Source organism: Eublepharis macularius, chromosome 13, assembly GCF_028583425.1.
Source record: "Eublepharis macularius isolate TG4126 chromosome 13, MPM_Emac_v1.0, whole genome shotgun sequence".
NCBI lineage: Eukaryota > Metazoa > Chordata > Lepidosauria > Squamata > Eublepharidae > Eublepharis > Eublepharis macularius.
The window spans coordinates 64,319,404-64,346,472 of NC_072802.1; the positions used below are offsets into that span (position 1 = coordinate 64,319,404).

Below are 27,069 nucleotides of genomic sequence, written 5' to 3' on the forward strand. Positions count from 1 at the left end.
ACGCACAGGGTGGCCATAGATAAGCCAGTCTCCATCTGTATTATGGCAGTCCTGGTCCATCTTACAGGGTCATTGAATGGGTACCCGAGAGCTAGCGTGGTGTAGAAATTAGTGTGCCAGACTAGGTTTGGCAAGATCTGCATACAAAAATATCCCCATCATGCAATACCATGGGTCAGTCATCCTTATTCAGTGTTCTGATTGACTTCACTGTGTGGTTATAAGAATAAAATGGGGTGGGGATGGGGGAACCATGTACACTACTCTGAACCCTTTGGATGGATGATGAGATTTAAAAAATGCAGATGGATAGATGACGACGACAGCCGTTTTTGTGTGAGTTGTTCCCTTCCACTCTTGCACAGAAAGAGGATAACATTTGTTGCCCACCAATAGCTACCACTTCCTGAAATAGCTAATCAATAAACAGGGTCCTGAACCATAGTCGTTAAAAAGTGATCACCGGCTTTGCCTTTTTTGTTAACGATACTTTGTATCTTTGATCTGCATTTCCAAGGGGGAAAAAAATCTAATCTCTTTCACTTGGGCTCTCCGCCGTGCCTCCCAGTCAAGCAATATCTAGCTCATCTCCTTTAATAACACTCCTCAGTCAATGGCTCCCAATCCAAGCCGCTAAAAATAGCTTCCGAAATCAGAAAGCACCAAGTCTCCCCGGAGATAACTCGATCAGCATGGATAAGGCATAAAAATGTCACCGGACGGTTACTCTCTCTCAAGTACCACAAAAGTAGGGTACACAGGAAATCCATGAATAAAACCTATCCATTTTAAGATCCCATTCCACAGTCCTAGCAGGGGCTATTTTTCTTAAACGAATGGCAACGGATAACCCTAAAAAACTGAAATAAATTGCATTTTGAGGAACGCACTGCATTCTAAGAGAATGTATGTGGTTTCACAGGATTGCATAGGTCACAACATTTAATACCAGATTAAAATACTGATATCACCAACTAAGAGATTCAAACTTGTTGTACCTGAGAACGCATGACAGAAAAATGCTTTATAGTTTTGATCTAGCCTGGCCAGTGAAGCATGAATATTCTTCATATTCCCTGCTTGTTTGGGCTTTTTAAAAAATGTTGTAATTCTGAGCATGTTTGTTTAGCCTAATTTTCAGTCCTTTGAGACCCAATTTGATCATTTATTTTATGTCATGTTTACATTATTTATACAGAACTGACACACATACCCAAATGTCAGTGTTAATGGTCATATTTTTATCTAAATCCATTAGTATGGTCAGGGGAGAGGAAACCCTGCACTTTCCTCCCAAACAGCGAGAAACCATGTCAGAAATTGGACCATTTGAATCACAACAGCATGTTTTGGTAATACCAAAACACCAAAGAACTGCATGCTTGGAGTTTGCCAGAGCACACCTGTTGTGTATCTCAACGTTTGCAGCACTTTCCTCTGAAGCAAGGAGCCTTCTTCTGACACAAGAGATTGTTTTGTTGTCAAATCCACTGGACCCAATTAGAGATGGGTATGAACTGGAAAAAAACTGAACCATATGGTTCGTGGTTTGTCAAATTTCACAAACCACGAACTTTCACGAACCTGCCCCTGGTTCATGAACTGGTTCGTTTGGTTCCTGAAAATGTCACATCCGGGTCAGAAAATCATCACTTCCGGGTCAGCAGAAGGTCACTTCCGGGCCAGCAGAAGTTCACTTCTGGGTCAGCAGAAGGTCTACAGGAAGTCCATCCCCTGTTGCTTGGGAAACAGATTGATTGGCACCAGGCTGTCTGCAGTGATGAACCAAAAAACAAACCAAACGAACCAGCCTAAAAGTTCATGGCAGTTTGTCAGAAATGGGATCTGACAAACCGTGGTTTGCGAACCACGAACCAGCCTGGTTTCGTGCTTAATTTTGGCCCGTGCCCATCTCTAGACCCAATACAATGCCTGGGGTGGGATATGCCCCTTGCACCGGACAAAGCAACTGCTTTGTGATGCATTGATGTGTCAAAAGCAAGATCATCAACTTTCATTGGCAAGAACTCCACATGGTGGGAAATGTACCTATTTGGGCAGAGGCACATTTCTCCCCCCCCCCCCCGATCCCATCACTCTTCTCACAAACACATAGGCATACCTCTGCAAAACGTGGGCTCTCATTCTGTCACCCCGTAAAATATCATTAGAGTATCTTGCTCCCTTAACTTCCTGACTGTGTACCTTCAACACATGACTAAAGTCCAATTTGATCCCCATGAGAATGTGCCCAGAATTCTCAAAGCCGGAGTTCTTCTAACTGGAGATGTCAAAGATGGGGCACAGGCGTTCTATATACAAAATGTTATAGCATTGTGTTACAATCCTTGCTCCAGTTTTGCCTCACCCAATGACCGAAAGAAGAATGGCAGTAAGTGAACCCTCTTTTCTCCCTTCAAAAAATTCTGTATCTTTTGGGGGAACCTTTCCCCTTTTCTTGTCCTCTTGTCTTCTTTTAATGCAAAGTGCGGGGGGGGGGGGGGAGTCCTGCATAATCCATTCAGAGCTTTGGGGGATGAATGGGAAATAAATTGGGTGGAAGAGGGAACAGGCAAACAGATAAAAGCTACACATGCGGCACTGAAAACATCAGTGCAGAAATATACACTTGGAAGAAACATTTAAGACAGGTCTGCTTAGGTGGTATATAACCCGAACCTGGTTGCTTTTCCACAGCACATTTCAAACGTCCCCAGGATTTAACTTGATTATTTATCAGCTTAAAACTGCACTGGAGAAGAAAATTAAATAGAGGGTTCCCTGGCAAGATAATAAAACTTATGCAGATGAAATGCCGGGCAGTCATCTGGATAACAAGATGAGCTAATTCCATGAATGTAAAGTGGCTCAGAGCCCACCTTGCTCTGCTCTTCCTTTCTCGGCTTCAGTATGAGTAGGTAAACTAGCAAAATCCAGGCAGTGTTTGTGCTGTAGCATCTAAATTCCACTGGATTTTGTTTGCTGTGAAATAAACTAAGCTAAGAACCAACCACTTGCGGCACTAAAGAAAGAGAAGAAATCTAATCAACTTAGGGTCATAATGCTGGATTCACCTTGAAAAATTGCCTACAGATGATACATCGGCCACAATAAACCAAGGCCCTTGTGCAATTCCGTACCCAGTCGGGAGCATAGCAGCTGCAGGTGAGCCATAGGATTCAGACACAACGTTGCACAGCAGTCCAGATGTTTAATGTCAACACTTTTAAGACCTCATAGATGTGAACAAGATAACTACAAAGGAACAGAACCACTCACCACTTGGGTTTTGCAAACCTCGGTTTCTCACGTTATTCCAGCTCCAAACTGCTGTTTGTTCTTTTTACACCGGGGTTCTGGAATCCGCAAGTGAGCTTTAAAATGAGCTGGGGTTAAGGATACAGTACAGTGCAAGCCGCCCCCAATTCAAGCACATGTGTTCTCACACAGCACAACAGGGGCCCTGGGGCCCCAAGTACCACTTCGCCATGTCTGTATGTCATCATTTAAATAAAAAGTTAACAAAGCAGTCATATAGACCGGGGTTTGAGATAAACGCTGAGTGTTTTTTAAAAAGCCTTAGGACTGGGTGTTCTGCCTAAGCATGTGTGACATTATTTTAGGTGTGCACATGTTCGCATAACATCATGGGAGTCATAGTTTACAGCGCCATTTAATTACCTTATCTGACTACCCATGATGTTGGGGAAGAATTGATTTCACCTACAGTTGTGGAGACGGAAAAGCAACCGCAAGGCAGAAGAAAATAACACTCCACCATCCCAGCGGCTGAGCAGCCACAAAGCTGTCTGGCAGATACTGGAGATGGAAGCCGATGAGGCAAGGAGATCCAAGACTCAGAGCCAAACTACAAGTGACGTCTTACACAGGTTGGACACTAGTCGGCTTCCCTCAAGTTTTGATGGGAAATGTAGGCGTCCTGGTCTTGCAGCTGTAATGGAGAGCCAAGCTGTAAAACCAGGACGCCTACATTTCCCATCAAAACTTGAGAGAAGCTGACAAGTGTCCAACCTGTGTAAGGCGTCACTTGTAGTTTGGCTCTCGGATTGTGTGAGTCAGAAACAGAATTTTGCCTGCCGAACATGTTCACGATGAAGGCTGCAGCCCTCCTAAAAGGGGCAGGCGAGGGAAACAGTCCTTTCCCTTACCGTGAAACTGCCTCAAGAAAACATTTTGTTCCCCAAATAAGCTGCCCTAGTTTGTGACAACATTTTCTGCCTTTTTGAACAGGCAATTTACAATGTGAAAAATTAAATGGAAAGAAATTCAGCTCAGCGGTAGCCTGCTAAAAACAGTAAATACCTCCACTGGAGTTATAATATTCCTTCTTTCAGTTTTGTATTGCACACGCTGCAGTGGGAATTACTGTAAAATGTCTCTACAAGGTGGGGTAAAAAAATTGATCCCCACCTAATCAACCTGATTGTACAGAGAGTCTATTTATGGACACAATGAATACGCATAGATATTCATGCCCAAAGTAAAAACCGCTAATCTACTCTTGTGCGCAGCTGTCCCAAATATGCCACCTGATGGGAGGATGCTATTTTTATGTGATCCATGTGCACTGGAACAGAGGATGAAAGTGGCAAGCAATCCAGAAAAGCAATAATGGGGGGGGGGGCGATATTTGTTCTCTCTGTAGATCCTCTTACTTATATATACTCAAGGTTGGCCAGATGTTCCCTATCCATATACAATTTTCTCTTTCTTATACAAGTGAATGTACTCCATCCCCTAGATAAACAACGACTCAGGTCTCCATGGAGATGGGAACCATTACTCAGTTATTCAATGATCTTTGCAGCTGTCCTGCCAGAAGATAAAACATCTGCTGAAATAAAAGAAGCAGGTTTCACACATCCTTAATTCTGTTTGCCATTGGAGTTTTACAACATCAGGTGCCAGATGCCTCCCATTGTGGTATTTGGCCTTTCAGCCGAAGCGAGGTAGGGAATGGATCTCTAAGGGGTCTTGCCTTTTCCAGTGATCTGGCCAGGGCAGGGAATATTTTACCAAGAGGTGAGATGAAACCAGCTTGCCACAGAAGTAAACTGAGGTCGAATGTCAAGAGGTGATTCAGGCAGACAGATTGCGAAGGGGAAGCAGCTGGTAGGGAAGCTGGCAGAGCTGAGGAACTGAGAGCCAAGCTACAAGTGACGCCTGACACAGGTTGGACACTTGTCAGCTTCCCTCAAGTTTTGATGGGAAATGTAGGCGTCCTGGTTTTACAGCTTGGCTCTCCATTACAGCTGCAAGACCAGGACGCCTACATTTCCCATCAAAACTTGAGGGAAGCTGACAAGTGTCCAACCTGTGTCAGGCGTCACTTGTAGCTTGGCTCTGAGCTGGGCCAGGGAATAAAGCTGGAATAATTTCAAATTTCCTGGATGTTTTGATTTAAAAATGTACATTTTGATTTCACTTCTCCCTTGTGGGTTATATTCCATGCCAAATCCACAAACGGGTTGCATTATAGTCATAAGTGGAGGGATTGTTGCAGCATTCAAGTCATCATCTTGATATAGTCTGTCCATTTTTTTTAAAAAATGCACTGAAATTAGTTGTGCTCTTCCTCCAGATGTGCTATACTGTAAACAGCTGGAACCCTCACAAGCCAAATATTATGAATTTCGTGTGGAATGACTGCAGAGCAAAAAAAACCTCTGTGATTCTTATTTAGGTGCCATATTCTATTTTTCCCCAATAATGATTTTCACCCCAGAAAATGTACACATTTTTCAACATTATCAGTGAATCAGTAAATCAGCATTATAAACAATACTTATATTGTACTTACAAATGCTACAGATTGTACATGTACATTGCACATTAAAAAGGAAACATAGCTAACTGGTCATAGATGCAGAGAAGTTAGCCGTGTTAGTCTGTGGTAGCAAAATCAAAAAGAGTCCAGTAGCACCTTTAAGACTAACCAATTTTATTTTAGCATAAGCTTTCGAGAATCAAGTTCTCTTCGTCAGATGCCTGATACAGAGACTGGTCAAACACAGAAGAGCAGAGGGAAGAGGCAATTAGGGGGGGAGGGGGAGGGAGCAATCAAAACATTCCTTTGCCAGTATATGTAAACATCTCCTTTTGGTGTGTGTATCAGTTGGCTTCAAAGGAGTTTGCCCTGTTAGTTTGTAGAAGCCAAACAGCTAGACCATCCAATTCCAATGCAGTGTGGGCCTTCGATAACCACAGCTCTCCCTGCCAGATGCATCTGACAAAGAGATCTGTGGTTCCCGAAAGCCCACGCCAGGTACCACTGAGCTCCCCCAGACCCCACCTCTGTAAAGGAAATCTGTTACCTGTGGTAATGTGATAACCATTCATAGTCCCTATTCAGTCCCAGCTTGACAGAGTCAAATTTGCATATGAATTCCAGTTCAGCAGCCTCCCGTTGGATTTTGTTTTTGAAAGGTTTCTGTTGAACTACAGTGACCTTTAAGTCTTTGATGGAATGTCCTGGTAGGTTGAAGTGTTCTCCCACTGGTTTCTGGACGTTTCCATTTCTAATGTCAGATTTGTGTCCATTTATTCTTTTGCGTAGAGGTTGGCTGGTTTGTCCAATGTACAGAGCAGAAGGACATTGTTGGCACATGAGGGCATATATCAGATTGGAGGATGAGCAGCTGTAAGAGCCAGAGACAGTGTAGTTGATGCCATTGGGTCCTGTAATTGTATTCCCTGGGTAGATATAGGGGCAGAGCTGGCATCTGGGTCTGTTGCAGGGCCTGGTACCTGTGCTGGTGACTCTGCTGGCTGATTCATGGTTGTGAGTGAGAAGTCGTTTAAGGTTGGGGGGCTGTCTGTAGGCAAGGAAAGGTCTTCCACCCAGGGCTTCTGAGAGAGAGGTATCATTCGGGAACCACAGATCTCTTTGTCAGATGCATCTGGCAGAGAGAGCTGTGGTTATCGAAGGCCCACACTGCATTGGAATTGGATGGTCTAGCTGTTTGGCTTCTACAAACTAACAGGGCAAACTCCTTTGAAGCCAACTGATACACACACCAAAAGGAGATGTTTACATATACTGGCAAAGGAATGTTTTGATTGCTCCCTCCCCCTCCCCCCCTAATTGCCTCTTCCCTCTGCTCTTCTGTGTTTGACCAGTCTCTGTATCAGGCATCTGACGAAGAGAACTTGATTCTTGAAAGCTTATGCTAAAATAAAATTGGATAGCTAACTGGAGATCAGTTCCCTAAGAGAAAATGGCTGCTTTAGAGAGTGGTGGTGGAGGAAAGTACCATCAAGTCATATCTGACTTATGGCAACCCCTGGCAGAATTTCCATGGCAAGAGACTAACAGAGGTGGTTTGCCATTGCCTGCCTCTGCAACCCTGGTCTTCGTTGGAGGTCTCTCATCCAATTACTAACCAAGGCCAACCCTGCTTAGCTTCTGAGATCTGATGACATCAAGCTCACCTGGGCTATCCAGGTCAGGCCTTGGAGAGTGGAGTCCATGGCATTGTAGCTTGCTGAGGTCCCTCTCTTCTCCAAATCCTGTCCTTCCCCAGGCTCCACCTCCACATTTCCAGAAATTTTCCAGCTTGGATCTGGCAACCCTAAGTTAAACTATTGATGCATCTGGAGATTGATCGATTTCCACAATTGCTCAAGGAGTAGGATTATCATTCAGCTTTAAAAGACCACACAGTAAACCCCCATGGCTTCAGATGTAATAAACATAACCTTATTTTCTAAACTTCTGCCTTTGAGAGTTTTCAAAATTTTCTGTCCAGAATTTTGAAATGCCTCCCATACCTTTAGACTAGGGATGCCAGAACCTCGGCGGGGGCAGGGGATCCCTTGCCCCCACTTACCTGGCCAGCGGGGGGGCACACACCTTCCATGTACATTCCCCTGTGGCACTGCGTGCTCCCATACACAGCAGCTGCCTGTATTGGGCCCATTTTGGCCCGGATCAGGGCTGCTGCAGAGCGTGGGAGTGCTCCTGCCCTCTACAGTGGCCCAAAACGCGCCCATTTCAGCCCAAATAGGGCTCGTTTCAGGCCCATTTTGGCATGGATCAGGCCTGTTTTGGGCCACTGCGGAGTGTGAGCTGTGCTCTACAGCGGCCCAAAACAGGCCCAATCCATGCCCACAGTGGCCCCAAAAGGGCCCAATCCACACTCCACAGCAGCCCAAAATAGGCCCGATCCGTGCCAAAATGAGCCCGAAACAAGCCCAATTGGGGCCGAAATAGGCACATTTTGGGCTGCTGTGGAGGGCAGGAGCGCTCCCGCGCTCCGCAGCAGCCCCAATCGGAGCCCCTGCAAAGCATGGGTGCACTCCCGCAAGCGCGATGACATCAGTTCCCCCAAAATATAAATGACAGGAGCTAGTCCCCCAGTGGGAGGTTGAGGGGGGCCTGGCAACCCTACTTTAGACAGAAACTCCACAGTCACTTCTAAGCCCCGTGAACAGGACTTGCTCTGTTCCAGAGCCTTCACTTAAGACACCAGTATTGGTTTGTTGGCAAAAGGGTATTTTCTTCCAATTTGTTGGGTAGGAATTAATCTTGGCTGATATGATTTCTTTTCATTAGGTCAGCCCGATTCTTAGAACAGGGCCCTGGAGACGAGGCCTAGCAGATGAGTGAGATAAATCCACCTTTCTAATGGTTTGGAATTCATATTCCCCATGCCACCAAACAAATCCAAAAGAAACACAGGTCAGTTTTTTTTAAGGCTGTGGAGAAGCTAAGTGCAAAGTCCAACAGCAATGATTTTCTGTGCTATAAACAGTTTCTTTAAGCCAGCCACCAGAACTGAGTGGATTTGTAGTGGAAAGGCAGAAACGCCTTCTTGTTTTCTAAAAAAGCGACGCAATTCTTTTGAGAGCTGTTCTGAATAACCAAGGCAAAAGGATGATTTTCTGACCATTTGGAAAGTAGGCCATGTTGAGTCTGACTGCATTTTCCAGTAGGATTGCCAGCCTCCAGGCGGTAGCTGGAGATCTCCCGGAATTGCAACTGATCTCCAGGCCAAAGAGATCAGTTCCTCTGGAGAAAATGGCTACTGTGAAGAGTGGACTCTATGGAATTATATATGTCATGTATCTGCTATACATGCCATGAGTATGTTGTGTGTGACAATTAATCCTCTGACACTATGGAGAGTTCTGAGTACCTTTCAATGCCTGTTATCTGGAAGTTCGGTGTGCTGTCTCTGCTTTGAAGCTAAACACTCTCCCGAGGAAGCAAAATACTTTCGCTTTTAAAGCAAGCGGCCTTGAGACCGGCTGCATCTAACACAAACGAGGCTTCGCCTGGGAACAGGGATGATTTTGTGCTTTCTCTGTAGATGTCGTCTAAACTGTGATATTTTTTGTCTCTGGCGTTCGCGCCAGAATTTCAACGGGCTTCTAACCTGGGGGTGGGACCTTACTCTGTATCTAACCATACTTTCCCTTAACACGTCACTTCTGCCAGTTCCACTGTCTTGAGCACCTTGAACCTGATAGATCTCTAATAAAAGTTACTTCAACCAAACCACCTGTGTGATTGCTGTGGAGAACTTGGGGATTTACTTGCCAAGGACTGACAATATCCCACAGAGGCCCCTCCCCTCCCCAAACACCACCCTCTCCAGGCTCCACCCCCCAAATCTCCAGGAATTTCCCAACCTGGATCTGGCAACCCTATTTTCCAGGGACCTGCTGGATGGCAGCTTTACTTCTGTGGTGCCAATAGTCAGCAAGAGATCCCTGAAGCCAGTTTGCTATTCTCATATAAAGGGTACAGGAGGAGCTAAGGTTGAGAACAGGATAGAAAAAAATAGATAAAAGATTTTGTAATATAATTGTATGCTCTAAATAATTCCTCTGGTTCTTATATAGATCCTAGCTCATGGGCCTTTTTCAGAGGGAGACATAAAGTTTTACAAAATTATGCATAGAGTGGAGGAAGTGGGGGGAGAGGAGAGAAAAAGAACTTTTTTCCTCTCTCCCAAAATACTAAAACTCAGGGGATCCAGTGTAGTTTATGGGCAGTAGATTAAGGATTTTAAAAGAAAGCCTTTTGTCACACAACTGACTTAGGAAATTCACTACTTCCGAGCGTAGCAATTGCAGTTGGCTAAGAAGATGAAACAAGTCCACGGAGGGTAAATTCATATGGAACTTCGGGATTATTGAGGTGCGTTTTTCTCAGGAAACCGCAGGCAAATCTTACAGGCAAAAGAGGAGGGCGCACTTAGGTCCACCAATGCAACCAGTAAGAGCGCCTAATTGATCTAAGTCTTGCATACAAATAGATAAACTGTGTCCAGAGACGTTTCCATTTTCTGTGTTTAGAGAACTTTGTGCATCGAGTTGTCTGATGAGAAACCCGGCATGTCTTAAGAGGTTCTGTGGTTGCACACTCAATTAGTGCAGGTCACTGGCCAGTCCTCTTGAGTCTAGAGGGAGGCACGTTGCCCCGTTGCATGGTTGCGTTGCACCGTGGGTTAACCTACGTGTATTTCACTGCTTCCTGAATTCCAGTTTAATTAGGAGAATTTGTGAAATAAATTCTGGAATTGTAACATGCACTGTTTTTAGCAGCTTTCAGTTCCTTCCATTCATTTGCACACACCCTGGTTACCGATGCAAGTATGCACATTGATACGTATGTATTTTGATAAAACATTTTTTAAAAAAACTACTATGACTGCATCAAAACTCTTTGCACATCTCTGATCCAGTGCACTGGTAAACGGCCACAAGAGAAGAATCTTGGTACAATCTGACATAAATCACATGAAGAAAAAAATCCTTTTTGCAGGATTTTATCATTTCAGTGCACATCTGCAATGCAGAAAGAGAAAAAGCATGAAGGAACTGAAGGAACAGAAACCTGAGAGCCAGTTTGGTGTAGAGGTTCAGAGCGTCGGGACTCCAATCTGGAGAACCGGGTTTGATTCCCCAATCCTTCACTTGAAGCCAGCTGGGTGACCTGGGGTCAGTCACAGCTCTCTCAGAGCTCTCTCAGTCCCACCCACCTCACAGGGTGTTTTGTTGTGGGGATAATAATGACATACTTTGTAAACTGCTCTGAGTGGGCGTTAAGTTATCCTGAAGGGCAGTGTATAAATCGAATGTTGTTGTTGTTATGCAGTGCATCTGTACTATATTCAAAAATAACTGGAACCATGGAGGATCCATTATGCATTGGCTGCACTTTGGAAAGAAGTTTTGGAAACCCCCCCCCCAAAAAAGGTTTGGACAGTTCAAATTTTGGGTAGCATGTCAGATGAGCATTTTACTTGGACTCTTACTTAGAGCTCACCGTTGCCTCCACATGAACTAAAACTGTCCCCATTGATGGAAGGAAACGTGGTCTTCTCCTCATCTTTTTTTTTTTTAAATCTCTCATATGATTCTCTCTGCCTACTCTTTTCCCAAAACAATATGTGACTCGTCTCTGAAGTGCCCACAGGTCCTCCATCCCCCCGCCCCCAAGAAGACAACTGGTGAATATGGAGGTTTCGAACATATAAATTACAGCATTAGAAGCAAAGACTGGAAGGTAGAAGGTTGCGTCGACAGAATGCATAACACAGGCAGCGCTCAAGGAATGTATACATGAATAAACTGTGTTCATTTGCTCATGCCCCGGGGTCCAGCCTGGGTGTTAAAAACGTTCCAATGACAATAGCAGAATTTCTAAGTAATTGCCATAATTGCTTTTTGATTCAAGCTTCCCAATTAATCTGTAGGAGCGGGTTGGGGGCGGGGGGGGGGGGGAGAACGCATGTTTTTTCAAGAACATTTTCCAAAGGATCCACCACTGACATGGATATTCTGTTCTCGGATACCTTTGCCCCCTCCTTCTTTTGTTCTCTAGGCGTTGCTTCCTTTTCTTCTTCCGAGGAGGAGGATTTGATGAGCCCTTTTCTTACATCTCCACAAACAATAAGAGGAAGATATCCTTTGTCTCAGGGGGAACAGATGCAAAGGAAGCCAGACACTGGGGGCTGCAGAAATTCTCCTTTGCTACGTGACTCACATTTGGTCACAAATGGAAAGGGGCTCAGAAGCAGTGGCACCTGGGGGAGAAGGGGCAAACCATATGCCACGCTAGAGACCAGTATTTGAATGTCCTGATCCAGCAAAGGGGAAGCTGCCAATATCCTCCCAACAACAGCAGCTTAGGCAAAATGCTCTCTAGTGCCCTCTCTAAATACACATTACAAAGTACCTAGGGGCACTCAAGTGAACCTCATTTCACGTGTTCCCTCCTCCAACCTCCCAAGCATTCACTCGCACAGTCAAACTTCCATTTGCTCCGTGTGAGTACATTCACGCATTAGATATCAGTTCCTCCTCAACTGCTAAAAGTATCCTAGGCCGTTTACAACTGCCAGATTCCCAGTTTCCCCTACTTCTCACATCCATTCATTGAAATGCAGATCTTGACACTGTCTCACAACTTGTGGTGGTGGAGAGTGCCCTCAAGTCCTAGCTGACTTATGGCGACCCCTGGTGGGGTTTTCACAGCAAGAGACTAACAGAGGTGCTTTGCCATTGCCTGCCTCTGCAACCCCGGCCTTTGTTGGAGGTCCCCCGTCCAATTATTTATTTATTTACAATTTATATGCCACCCTCCCCACATTTCCAGCAGGCTCAGAAAGGGTTACAGACACATACAGTTAAAATATATAAGACGGTTATTATAAATTAGTAACCATAAAAACATCCAAAACTACTACACAAGTTAAAATACATATAAACATGAACATAGCAGCACAACTAACCAGCCTAAATCATCTCCAGAGTATCTTCATAGTAAAAAGATGATTTAAATGGGAGGTATTTGTGGTGGGGAGGGCGCAATCCACCATCAACCGGCCAGGGGGGCTCCGCCTAGCACCGCCCAAATGCCTGGCGGAACAGCTCCATCTTGCAGGCCCAGCGAAAGGATAGCCGGGCCGACCCTGCTGATCTGACGAGATCAGGCTCACCTGGGCTATCCAGGTCAGGGCTTCTCACACCTTAGAGAAATGCAAATTGGCAAGTCAGGGGAGCCTAAAGTGCTTGTTCTACAGTGTCCATCCTTGAGAGCTCTCACTGCGAAGACAGAGCTTAATTGGAGCTCTGCCCTCCCGACTTGTTGATGGTGTTCGTACTCACTTGCAAATGTAATCACACAAAGGGAGCTCTCATGAAAGCGGCATTCACATGTGCCAAGCAAGAGACAGCCTGCACATAAATTGAGGATGTCACATAAAATCCTGCACTTGAGCATCCCCAGGAAATTTGCAATATGTATTTTCACACTTTGAGTCCCAAATTCAGCACCTGCTATGGGACTGACAACAGAGATCTCCATATTTGAGTGGCAATTTAACCTAGGTATTCCAAACAGCAGAAAAGCTGTGTGCAGACTGTATCACTTCAGTATGTAGATAGGGTTTGTGTGTGTGGTGCCCTCAAGTCAGAGCTGACTTATGGCGACCCCTGCTGGGGGTTCTCATGGCATGAGACTAACAGAGGTGGTTTGCCATTGCCTGCCTCTGCAACTCTGCTCTTCGTTGAAGGTCTCCCATCCAATTACTAACCAAGGCCGACCCTGCTTAGCTTCTAAAATCTGATGACATCAGGCTCACCTGAGCTATACAGGTCAGGGCAGATTTATCCCTTTTTAAAAGGATTTTTTTTAATCACTCCTCATTCCATCCTGTATTTTGGTTGTAATAACACGAAGGCCTTGCTGTGTATGGTCAGTTTGCACTCTGAGAATTAAGGAAGGCTACAGATGTTTCTTTGCAGCAGGGCCGGATCGAGGGGGGCAGGGGGGGTAGCCTGCCCCCGGCGCCACCAAAGAGGGGGCACCGGGCGCGGCTGCCAGCCGCCCGGGAGGCTGAGCGCAGGGTTGGGAGTCCCTCACCAGCCCCGCCGATGGGGCGGCTGGCTGGCTTGCCACGCGCGCAGGACCTCCCAGCCCTGCGCTCAGCCACCAACGCGGCAAGCCAGCTGCCCCAGCGCACGCCCTCGCCGCCGCCAGCTCCACTGTGCGCTGGGGCGGCCGGCTTGCCGCGCAGGCAGCACAGGGCAGTGGGGCACGCTAACTGCGCGGAAGGCCTCCTAGCCCTGCGCTCAGCTGGCTGCGCGGCAAGCTGGCCACCCCAGCACCCGGTGAGCCGCAGAGCTGGCGGCAGCGAGAGCGTGCGCTGAGGCAGCTGGCTTGCCACGCGGGTGGCTGAGCACAGAGCTGGGAGGTCCTGCACGCGCGGCAAGCCAGCCAGCCGCCCCAGCGCACGCCCGCACCGCCGCCAGTTCCACAGCTCACCAGGTGCTGGAGCGGCCGGCTTGCTGCGCAGGCGGGCATGGCTCCCGCCCTGCGTGATGACGTCACAAAAGTGATGTCATCACGCAGCGCCGGGAGCGCGCGCTGGAGCACCCAGGCAAGGTTTGCCCCGGGTGCCCAGGCGCCTAGATCTGGCGCTGCTTTGCAGCCCTGTTCCCAGCCTTGGGAATGTTCTTCCTCAGCAATGTAGAGATAACCATAGAGCCTTTCTGATAGTTTGTTACATGACCTGAAAGTAAACATAATCTCGACCTGTCAATCTATTATATTTCGAACATCATGAGACATTTATTTGATTGTTTAGATATTCTTGTAATAATCCTCTGGACTGTAAGCAATTGTTGTTTACTTGCATCATGCCTGTGGGATGGTATAAATGGAGGTGCCGCCTGGTTGTTGGCATGCACCTAGCTGTAATACTGTCCGCATCAGGCTTATTTCAGAACTTCTCATAATAAACCTTTTCTGCTTCTAAGATCATCAAGTTTGAAGCCTTGGTTTATTATTCAGACAAGAAAAGAAGGGGGACCTCATGACTGGCCAACAGAGGTAATAAAAGTTCCCCCCAAGAGTGCAGCTGAGAGAGATTGAATGGCCCACAATCATTCAGCAGAGTTGGGATCTGAAATCAGGCAGTCTCCAAGATCCTAGCCCAACACTCCAGCCACTACCAGACATGGGTTCTTTTCTTAAGTAGAGAAGAAGTTACTTACCCCATCCAATTCCATAGTAGTAGAAGTGCTTGCTTTCTTCTGAACCGAACACCTTGATGACCATGCTGTACAGATGAAAGCCTTCCACCAGCATCCAAGCAAAAGCACTCAGGAAGAAGAAGTGCAGGAGAATCGCTAAGATTTTACAAGGAACCTACAAATTAAAGCAAACAGATATATAGAGAGAGAAAGGGACACACAACTTTTCAAAAACGCCAGCCGACGGACAACTTACAATCAAACTTAAATATTCATTTGAACATTTTCCCTGCACGGTCAAACTGCATCATGTGCATTTTCTCAATAACACCTACAGCAATTCTGTAAAGTAAGGCCATATTTTCATCCTGTTTTACAGACTGTGGAGACCAAGACCAGTGCTGGCTGAGAGTCTCTCTACACGAGACACCTCGGCGCGTGTTTGTCAAGGGTACGGAGACACCATGTTAGCTGGGACGCATAGTTTTAAAAGACAGAGCCAGAAGAGATTGCTCATCAGAGGGTTTGTTAATTTCATCTTCGCCTCCCGGAAAGCTCTGTCAGTTTCACCTCTCCAATCTAAAACTGTGTGCAAAGGCAACCAGAGGGCAGTGAGGAATGGAAATGGGTTGGAGCTGCCTTCCAGAGCTGGGCTTAGATCTGGAAAGGTTATAATGGGCTGAAGTTTCCCTTCTGGTATTTCACTGCCCCTTCACACAGCTCCAGTGTATAGCAAAGCCTTTGCCCTGCTGCCAGCTCTGTCTTTTTAAACTACCCTTCCTGGCTAATATTGCATCTCCCAACATGTGTCCTTCACATGTCAGATGCTTCATGTAGAAAGCATCTGACTACATCTTCCCAGTGGCTTCCTGGCTGACCTGAGATTTGGACCCAACTAGATGCAAGACAGAGCACTTCGGGTTGACATCCGATATACTAGGATCTATATGGGTAGTATGGATCCTCTGGAGTGAGTATCAATGCAAAAGTACTATTCCTCCAATACTGTCCTAATAAGGTTATGCATGTATGAATCTGCCTTATATTGAATCAGACTACTCGTCCATCTAGTTCGGTATTGTCTTTTCTGATTGGCAGCAGCTCTTCAGGATCTCACACACAGCAATATCTGAATCCATGGTTGCCTTCTTTCCAGTGGTCATAGAAACAGAGGAGTTAGCCGTGTTAGTCTGTAGTTGCAAAATAATAGTCCAGTAGCACTTTAAGACTAACCAACTTTATTGTAGCATAAGTGAGAGCCAGTTTGGTGTAGTGGTTAAGAGCAGCAGGACGCTAATCTGGAGAACCAGGTTTGATTCCCCACTCCTCCACGTGAAGCCAGCTGGGTGACCTTGGGTCAGTCACAGCTTCTCGGAGCTCTCTCAGCCCCACCCACCTCTCAGGGTGTTTGTTGTTGTGAGGATTCAATTTATACTTTGTAAACCACTCTGAGTGGGTGTTAAGTCATCCTGAAGGGCAGCATATAAATCGAATGTTATTATGATGATTATTATAAGCTTACAAGAACCACAGCTCTCTTTGTCAGATGTATCTGACAAAAAGAGCTGTGCTTCTTGAAAGCTTATGTCACAATAAAGTTGGTTAGTCTTAAAGGTGCTACTGGACTCTTTACTTCTTTACAATGTGGCCGGTTGCCAAAAGAAAGGAAGTTTGGACATGAGAGCATATTCGAACAAGCAATCCTCCCAGACAGACGCATGATAAAATGGTATAGTTCTGTCAGGGCTCTGCTATGAGCCCTGCTTGGATGTTTTACGTGGTGTGACAACTAGTACCAAAGAACCTTCACCTATAGGTGCTGGGGATCAAACCTGGGCAGAAGTTGTAGGATAAGTGAGAAGAGAATCCAGAACAATTTCTGCCATGCTAGAGTTGCCCCATACTGGGAATTCTCGAATTTGTACATTCTGCTACTAAAAGATGGTTGGAGCCTGGTGAATAAAGATAAGACACTCTCTGGCAATAGAACCTTTCAGAGCATGTTAAAGATGTTTCTTAGATACAGTTAATCATGCAAATAGCAAGGAAATGCTATTGAAACTCTCCTTGTATATCCACGTTGGAATCAGACAATGCTCGTGAGATTGGTATAGAAAGAACGTAGGCATTTGAAACCTGGTTTTTAATTGCTGACACTTCATGCAGGCATGTTGTTGTAGCTGCTCTTATCAATTACTCCTCAAAGAGATCACTTCAAGTTTCTATCCAAGCCCCCCCCCCGCCCCTTCCCCACGTCCCTTCCTGCTTTGTGAAAACAGAAGTGGAGAAGCATTGCCTCTTTCATGCCCTCCTGATATAGGAAACGTGCCATGTTGTTTTAGTCACAGTATTTTTTTTCTTCCTGAGTGGATTCTCTGATCCCATCTTCGCTCGCTAGGAGATGTTGCTGCTGGCGATGGTATTATCAGATTCCTTTGTAGCAAGATTAAGCAAAAGATTTCTTTCAGACAGTCCTTGTCCATTTTTTGAACAAGTCGTAGATATAAATAAACTTCATTTCTGCCAGCTCTGTCGATAATGGCTGCGTTAACTTTGCCATAGCAAGAGGCACTGCTGTAAAAAAGAGTGTTTTATTGCAATCCCCAAAGAAAGGTTTTCTTTGCTTTTTCAGAACGTACTAAACAGAGAATGGGGCTGGTGTAGGATAGCGGTTAACGTATCAGACTAGATCCAGAGGAGTTAGCCGTGTTAGTCTGTAGTAGCAAAATCAAAAAGAGTCCAGTAGCACCTTTAAGACTAACCAATTTTATTATAGCATAAGCTTTCGAGAATCAAGTTCTCTTCGTCAGATGCCTGATCAAAACTGGGCAGATACAGAAGAGGAGGGGGAAAGAGAGAGAAAAAAGGGAGGGGGCATAAATCACAAGAAGGCAGAATGCAATTAGCATGGAGGCTATCAAAACATTCCTTTGCTTGGAAATGTAAACATTTCCTTTTGGTGTGCAGTCAGTTTGTAGCAGTGAAGGTATCCAATTCCTATGTAGTATAAGCCTTCGATGACCACAGCTCTCCCTGCCAGCTGCATCTGACAAAGAGAACTGTGGTCCCCGAAAGCCCACACCAGGCGTCACTGGGCTCCCCCAGATCACGCCTCTGTAAAGAGAATCTGTTACCTGTGGTAATGTGATAACCATTCATAGTCTCTATTCAGTCCCCGCTTGACAGAGTCAAATTTGCATATGAATTCCAATTCAGCAGCTGAATTGGAATTCATATGCAAATTTGACTCTGTCAAGCGGGGACTGAATAGAGACTATGAATGGTTATCACATTACCACAGGTAACAGATTCTCTTTACAGAGGCGTGATCTGGGGGAGCCCAGTGACGCCTGGTGTGGGCTTTCGGGGACCACAGTTCTCTTTGTCAGATGCAGCTGGCAGGGAGAGCTGTGGTCATCGAAGGCTTATACTACATAGGAATTGGATACCTTCACTGCTACAAACTGACTGCACACCAAAAGGAAATGTTTACATTTCCAAGCAAAGGAATGTTTTGATAGCCTCCATGCTAATTGCATTCTGCCTTCTTGTGATTTATGCCCCCTCCCTTTTTTCTCTCTCTTTCCCCCTCCTCTTCTGTATCTGCCCAGTTTTGATCAGGCATCTGACGAAGAGAACTTGATTCTCGAAAGCTTATGCTATAATAAAATTGGTTAGTCTTAAAGGTGCTACTGGACTCTTTTTGATTTTGTATCAGACTAGGACCTTGAATAACCAAGTTCGAGTACCTCACTCAACCGTGAGAGCCAGGTGACCTTGAGTCCGTCACAATCTCTCAGCCTAACCTACCCTCACAAAGTTGTTGTTGTGAGGATTAAGTGGAGGAGGAGGGAACAATGCGAAAACCCACTATGCGTCCCTGATCATGGAGAAAACTGGGACATAAATATAACAACATCAGGGCTCATTTCGAGAGGGAACGCACAGGAATGCAGTTCTGGCAGTTCCCCAAAGAGGTCATATGTCAGGTGGTCCCGCCCACCTAACTCTCAGCCATTTTGGGCCCATTTCAGCTTGGATTGGGGCTGAAATGGCCCAGATCAGGCCTCTGATGGGTGGTGGATCACTCTCCCACTCAGCAGCAGCCCGATCCTGACCATTTTGTGCCCCTTTTCAGCCCCTTTTCGCCATTTTGGGCCCAATTTTGGCCCTGAATGTCCAGGATTGGGTCCAAAACAGCCAGGATAGGTGATGTCAGGGGGTGTGGCACATGCAAATCAGTTATACTAATGACACACTTCCAGCGATGGGAAGAGGCGTGGCATATGCTAATGAGTTGTGCTAATGAGTTCTTCCAGCTCTTTTTCTACGAAATGACGCCTGAACAACATTAATAAGTTCTGTTTTTTCAGCCAAATGTTCACTCCACCCACAATGACACGCTAGTTCACAGTCAAAAAGGCATTGTATACAGCCTCCCTGAACTACACCACTAGTACACAGGTGAATAAGCAAAGCTCTCAATTTTAAGAAAGTGCTTAAAGGTTTCTCCTTGTTCTGTAAGAAGTGCATATGTGACTCAAGAGTGCAAGCTTTACATGAAGAGGTGTTTTCAAAGCCTAGGGGAGGGGCCATGGCTCAGTGGATGAGCACCTGCTTTGCACGTAGAAGATCCCGGATTCAATCGCCATTAAAAGGACCCCATTGCAGGTGATGTGAAGGATTTCTCTCTGAGACACTGGAAATCCATTGCCAGTCTGAGCAGACAATACTGACCTTGATGAGCCAATGGTCTGATTTAGTATAAGGTAAGTTCACATGAGCCAGGGTTACACATGGTTAGATCTTGCGGGAGTTTGTGGTTGGAAGCTTAGTTGCAGAAGATACCAGGAGTAGAAGATACTTGGAACAATTCCTTATGCCTCCTCTGAGAAAGGTCTCAGCAGGAGCTGGAAAAGACTCTTCTCTGCCTGAGACACGGGAGAGCCATTTGTCAGTCAAAGTATGCAATACTGAGCCAGATGTAGTAATGACAATTTCATCTGTAATGTACTGTTTTGGAGAGCCATAGCTCAGTGTAGGAACACATGTTTTGCATGCAGAACTGTCAAACCATCTTAGGTAGCACAGCAAAGGAGGAAAAGACCTGTCTAAGACCCTGGGAACTACAGTCGGGATAGACAATACTAGGATACGATTTCTGCGCCATTCCTGTCTTTCTCACTCCTTCATTATCAATGTGCATGGAGGCATTGATTTTTAAAAAAATTGCAAAAAAGCGATTGTCATGTGATTGCACAGATGGCTGTATCAAATTTCTTCTGGTGACGTTTTTAGCAATGCAAACCTGTGTGTTTACATTGTTTAGAATCACACAGAGAGAGGATCGTGAGATATAGGAACACATTAAGAATGCTTTTTTGCAATGTTTTAGTTACTGCACATGCACCAACTTTGGAATTCATGTTTTAAAGTCTCCGGTTTAAACTGGAATTAAGGAGTGGATCAGCATTTAGCATTCACTTCTGGAAAAATAAGGGAATAAAACAAGAGGAATTGACGCATCTCTAATGCCATCTCCTACCAGCATTTTGAAGTGGGAGTGTCCCAGGAAGCCCAGGCCACTGAATCACCATACAAAAGCTACTCTGAAATTCCAGGTCCTCAGGAAGGGAGGGGAAAAATGACACCAGTTCCTTTGTGGAAGTCCTTCTTCTTTTGGAACAGCTGTCTTTTGTAGCAAATGTTTTTAAAGGGGTGTAAACTCCGAAGAACAGACCTCCCATGCTGGCTACCCATAGACTTCATTAGGACCTGATGTCTGAGAGAAGAAAGGGTGTTTTTCTCAGCCTTGCTGCAAAGGCCCTGCAGGTTCAGAGTTCTGCAGAGGAGTTGATAGCTAACCACAGTTCTGTATGCAGGCTGCCGTACTTTAAAAGCATTCCCGGGTTCTGCTAGCACAATGCAACATTATTTACTGTCGGCAGGTCACTGCCGACTTCTTTTCCTTAGCCTTGAAGCGCTCGTCTCCCCCTGCAAAGTCAAAGCAGCCTGCAAAACCTGTCGGATCGGTTTTGTCTGTAAGATAGGTGGGAAATGTACAGAGTTGAGTTCCTTGTATTTTCAAAATGATTTCTGGCGCTCGTTCCTGCTTAATGAAGTTCTTCAGCTCCCTGGAGTAATCCAAGGAGAGGAGCAAAACAAAGATAAAGCAGGGAGGTCTGCAAAGGGAGAATCAAACTCTTCTGCAGCACAGCTCTACAAAACAACAACATGCCCAAGAATGAGCTCAGAATGGTTGTGTCAATAGGCAGCGCCACCTCTAGGATTCACTGGGCAAAGTCCCTTCAGAAAATTGAGCATGGTGGCATTCTTAGGGCTAAGGACCCTTCCCAGTCTTGAAAATGCAGCAAATCATAAAATCGTAGAATCAAAGGGTTGGAAGGGACCTCCGGGGTCATCTAGTCCAACCCCCTGCACAATGCAGGAAATTCACAACTCCCCCCCCACACACACACACCCAATGACCCCCTGCTCCATGCCCAGAAGATGGCAAAACATTTCCAGGATCCCTACCCAAATTGGCCTGGGCCACAGCCACAGCCCTCCCAGGGTCATCACAAAGGCACTGCTTCCCACATGGAATAGCACCTTCATTGTGTGGGCGTGCGTGTAAATGAAAAGATAGCGAGCGTGACAAGAAAGCATCCTTTCCCTTCAGCTTGCTCCATCCGTTCATTTTCATTTCCCTCCGGCTTCTGTTCCCTCTCAGGAGTCACACGCTGTCTAACTGATTTATTGGGGATTATTTCATTGCCTACTTTCTGGCCTTGTTTTCTCTTTCTGATTATATCTTTCCTGCTCAGCTTCATCCTCTCTGAGTTTTTATTTCCCCTCTAAAACCAAATCCATTTTTGTCCCCCCCCCCCGCCCACATACACTTCTCCCAGGGCCTTTTCTGCTATTTGAAGCGAAGTGACTCAGCGGTTTTCTCAGGTGTGGCATGGGAGGGCCGGGATCCGTTGCCTCTAATTCTTGTCTCTTCACAGAGGCATCACAAACGGACATCACAGTTTGGGCAACCAAGAGAAGGGCCCTTCTGGCAGTTGAATTTATGTCTCCTGGCTCACAAAACCAGGGCTTTTTTTCTGGGAAAAGAGGTGGTGGAACTCAGTGGTGGAACTCAGGACCACACAATGACGTCACTTTGGGTCAGCTGGAACAAGGGGGGAGTTTTTTAAAGTTTAAATTGCCCTCGGCGAAAAGGGTCACATGGCTGGTGGCCCCACCCTCTGATCTCCAGACAGAGGGGAATTTAGATCTCCCTCTGCTCCAGTGGCGCAGAAGGCAATCTCAACTCCCCTCTGTCTGGAGATCAGGGGGCGGGGCCACCAGCCATGTAACCATTTTCAAGAGGTGCCGGAACTCTGTTCCATTGTGTTCCTGCTGAAAAAAAGCCCTGCACAAAACTTTCTAAAAATTTAGAGTAAGCCGAAGCTGCTCCTGCTCCCGTTTCACATGAACACTTGAGGCTGGCTTATATTGAATCAGCCCATTGGTCCATCCAAGGTCAGTATTATCTACTCAGACTGGCAGCAGCACTTCAGGCCGGAGGGAAATGAAAATTAGCGGAGGGAGCAAGCTGAAGAAAGGTCTTTCACATCACCTCCTACCTGGTCCTTGTAACTGTAGATGCCATGGATTGAACCTGGGACCACCTGGGACCTTCTACCACTAAACCATGGTCCCTCACCTTGGTCTTGCCTCTGACCTTTCTCTTGCCTCTCCTCCCAAGTGACAAGTATCTCATTTTTGGCCTGGGGATCTGAAGGTAGCACCAAAAAGCCACTCTTTGCCAACTACGGAGGCTGGAATAGAACCATGAAGAGGAGAGAACTTTGATAGTACATCAAGTATAATCAGTGATTGGTCCTGTAAGTAAAAACCAGGTCAGGGTAGTCTTGCGGCAAGGAAGGAAGCAAGGAAGGAAACAAGCAAGGAAGGAAGCAAGGAGAGAAGAAAGCAAGCAAGGAGGGAAAGAAGCAAGCAAGGAAGGAAGCATGCAAGCAAAGAAGCAAGCAAGGAAGGAAGCAAGGAGGGAAGAAAGAAAGCAAGGAAGGAAGCAAGGAAGGAAGGAAACAAGGAGGGAAACAAGGAAGGAAGGAAGCATGCAAACAAAGAAGCAAGCAAGGAAGGAAGCAAGGAGAGAAGAAAGCAAGCAAGGAGGGAAAGAAGCAAGCAAGGAAGGAAGCATGCAAGCAAAGAAGCAAGCAAGGAAGGAAGCAAGGAGGGAAGAAAGAAAGCAAGGAAGGAAGCAAGGAAGGAAGGAAACAAGGAGGGAAACAAGGAAGGAAGGAAGCATGCAAACAAAGAAGCAAGCAAGGAAGCAAGCAAGGAGGGAAGAAAGAAAGCAAGGAAGGAAGGAAGCAAGGAAGGAAACAAGCAGGGAAGGAAGAAAGCATGCAAGCAAAGAAGCAAGGAAGGAAGGAAGGAAGAAGAAAGCAAGCAAGGAAGCAAGGAAGGAAGGGAACAAGGAAGGAAGCAAGGAAGCAAGGAAGGAAGCATGCAAACAAAGAAGCAAGCAGGGAAGGAAGGAAGAAGAAAGCAAGCAAGGAAGCAAGCGAGCGAGCAAACAAACAAAGAAGTAAGCAAGCAAGGAAGCAAGGAAGGAAGCAAGGAGGGAAGGAAGGAAGCAAGGAAGGAAGCATGCAAGCAAAGAAGCAAGGAAGGAAGGAGGGAAGGAGGGAAGGAAGGAAGCAAGGAGGGAAAGAAGCAAGCAAGGAAGGAAGGAAAGAAAAAAGGAAGGAAGGTGTTTGCAGAACAAAGAGGCTGCACTAAGCAACAAGGTGCTCAGACTGAGAATTCAAGCCAGTTGTATAAGGCCCAGAGAAGCCTCATTGCCACCTCGTGTCACCTGATGCCTCCTGAGCTCTTAGCTGCAATACTACCTCTTAGCCATCTGTGATGGTGGAACTGAAAAACAGCAAGCGAGCTGCTTCCTCCCGCCCTGATCTTCTGTGGTAGCTCAGCCTAAGGTGCCAGGGTTTTGCTGAGTCCCCGATTTGAAATCCCTGGTGTCTTAAATGCGCCAAGAGTGCTCTGCCATGCCAGTGCTGGTGCCCACAGCATCTGGGTAATTTGCTTTTATGACCCACATAAGCCAGGCGTTGGATCATCATCTTACACGGTCGCTCAAGCTTGTGAATGTTACAACTGAAGTGAACCTTTAACCACTTTTAGAAAATGCGGGCTTGACTCTGAAATTTCAAAGGCTTTCAAGGTTTTTTTTAGAAATTTAAACCTGACTTGAGAAACTTAACCTTAGTTCTTGTTGATAAATTTTAAGGAAAGTACAAGGAAGAAAACACATTCAGTGTTTTTATATGTTGCCATTTTCTAAAATCCCAGTGCTATTCATAATGCGGGGCAATCGTGGATGGAAAATCCAATTAGGAGGAGAATTTTTTGGTAAGGACATTTGGAATAGATTTCCCTGGAAATTTTCTCATCAGTCAAAATTCCTTTCAGTTCTGCTGAACACTTTATTATGGACTGCTCTGTGCAGACCCATGGACTGCTCTGTGCTAAGGTTCAGAGCCTATAGGATTGCATGCAGAAAGTCGGAGGTTCAGTCTTCGGTTTGCTTGCTTGCAACCACAACGCACAGCAAGAAGGTCTGATTAAATCTCAAAGAAGTCATGGATTCTAACCACTCTCTGACCACTTGTGGAAGTTCTTTAAAAGACCCATTATGTAAAAGATGGGATATTTTCCACCTTCTCACTGCTGTCTTTCCACGGAGCAGCTTATAGTAATCTTTTTTCCCCCATTTTATCCTCACAACAAACTTGAGAGGTTGGTTAGGCTGAGAGTGTGCAGCTGTCACAAGGTCACCCAGGAAACTTCTGTGGCAGAGGCGGGAGTCAACCCAGTTTGACATCCTAAACTCTACACCATTGTCTCCATTTTTAACCTCACAGCAACCCTGTGAGGTAGGTTAAGCTGAAAGGGCTGAAGCTACAAAAGGGCATAGGGCACGATTATGCGGCATAAATGGAAACTACACTATCATACAGTTAAAAATAAACAAAGCAACTCCAAGATAAATTAATGAGAAATCAAAGACAATTCTTCTTTTGAAAGAGGAAAAGAGAATAACAGGAACCAATTGCTATATTTTAAAAAAGAAAATTTCAGAAAAAGACATTCCATCCCCACAGAACCACCCTAGTTCAGCATTGTCTACCTTGACAGGCAATGGTTAGATGGTCAAGCTATGAAGAAGATACATGAAACAAACTGTTCCTTGGAACTTGACTAGCCACATGACCTTTCTGTTTCTCCACCACTTAAATCAAAATAATGAGACTCAGATTCCATCCAATGCTGCGAGATCTTCAAATGAAGCTCCACGATAATCATTAATATTATTACTAACTTAAATCACAGTGCAAGCACTGCCTTTGATTAATATATGACTTTACCTTCAGACTCAATTTTTGCTGCTCAAAATTACATTTGTCATGTTTAATTTGTACAGACTAGTGTAGAACCAAAATGTGATGGATAAAAGCACTAGTGTATGAATGAAGTATAATGGGGCCAAGGTAACCATTTAGTAAAGCTATAAAAAATCAAGAAAACATAGTTTACTTAATATACTGGCTGCAGCATATGATCCTGTGCTAATTTAGGTGGCTAACTCTCTAACTCCAACCATAAGCAACCATCACTCTCAGAATTGCCACTTCAGTTCCATTGTCAGTGAAACTGGAAGCTAATTTAGGGGCTTCCCTCAACATTCCTCAAGCAAAACACAAAAGGAATGTTGAGAAAAATCCATATTTTTTTAAAAGATTCATGAAATTTCTCAAGTGGGGTTTCATACACCATTGTATCATCACTGCTTGTTTCTTAAACAAATATATAAGTTTCTCCTTCAAGAAAAAAAAATATCGATTTTGGGGAAGCCAAAAGAATTTTGATAAAATTCTTAACATTCCTTAGGGGGGTATCATAAATTTATCAAATTCATTCTTCTGGTTTGAAGACATTGGTGCTCGCTTATTGTGTATTGCCTCTGAGTTTTTGCAGATTGTTTCTGGTCCAATTAAGTTCATAGCCCTATCAGGAGACAGGCTGTTAAAATTAGAAAACCCAGGAGTTCAGCCTGAAGAGTTAAACAGGACTAAAGGACACTTGAACGGCAAGTGAACAGACTCACATGTATTCCTCCTTGTTCACTTGCGCTCCACTTGATCACATGTGATCAAGCGGAGTGCAAGTGGACCGCAAGTGAACAGGGAGGAATACATGTGAGAGCCAAGCTACAAGTGACGCCGGACACAGGTTGGACACTTGTCAGCTTCCCTCAAGTTTTGATGGGAAATGTAGGCGTCTTGGTTTTACAGCTTAGCTCTCCATTACAGCTGCAAGACCAGGATGCCTACATTTCCCATCAAAATTTGAGGGAAGCTCACAAGTGTCCAACCTGTGTCAGGCCTCACTTGTAGCTTGGGTCTGAGTCTGTTCACCTGCCGTTCAACTGTCATTTGTCACTTCTAGCTTGGCCTTATATGAGATGTGGCCACAAAGTCAATGACAAGAATAAGATGCAGGCAAAATAAGGATTCCAGACTGGCCAAACCAAGTATAAACCCCATGAATCCTGTCTTCTGTCTGTGCCTGGACAACAAAATACAACTTCCCAGCAGGACTGATGCAACTCTAATGAAAAAAGAAGAAGTTGTTCCCAGTCTTGTAGCATCACACAGTGTCCAGAGAGGAAAATGTGTATCCTATTACTTTTGAGATTAGTCAGTCTTGTTTGTAGGATGGCTAAAAATAGCTTCCTGCTTTTGATTATACTCATAAAATTATCTGGAAACAGAGAGACCTCCTGCTTGCTTTGATCTTCCACTTAGATTAATCACAAGAATCCTTTCAGCATGCCAGGTCACACCCAGTTGGAACTTACCGTTCCAGGACTTAAATGGAAACTTATAAGGAGGAGGATCTGAGCCACCAAAACGGCGAACGACAAGTTGGCATGGATGTGGTAGCGCTGATTACGGATGGTGCTGACGGAGCTGTGGAAAG

General features: G+C 45.4%; 1 protein-coding gene across 1 annotated transcript in view; it reads right to left on the minus strand.

Moving 5' to 3' along the window:
• ADGRD1 (adhesion G protein-coupled receptor D1) overlaps positions 1-27,069 on the minus strand; it is a 328,223-nt gene that overhangs the window by 97,730 nt on the left and 203,424 nt on the right. The window contains exons 18-19 of the mRNA XM_054996571.1: positions 26,948-27,059; positions 15,031-15,184 (exon numbers count right to left, since the gene is read on the minus strand). Of these exons, the coding sequence (XP_054852546.1) occupies positions 15,031-15,184; positions 26,948-27,059 (266 nt within the window). The remainder of the gene's footprint in view (positions 1-15,030; positions 15,185-26,947; positions 27,060-27,069) is intronic.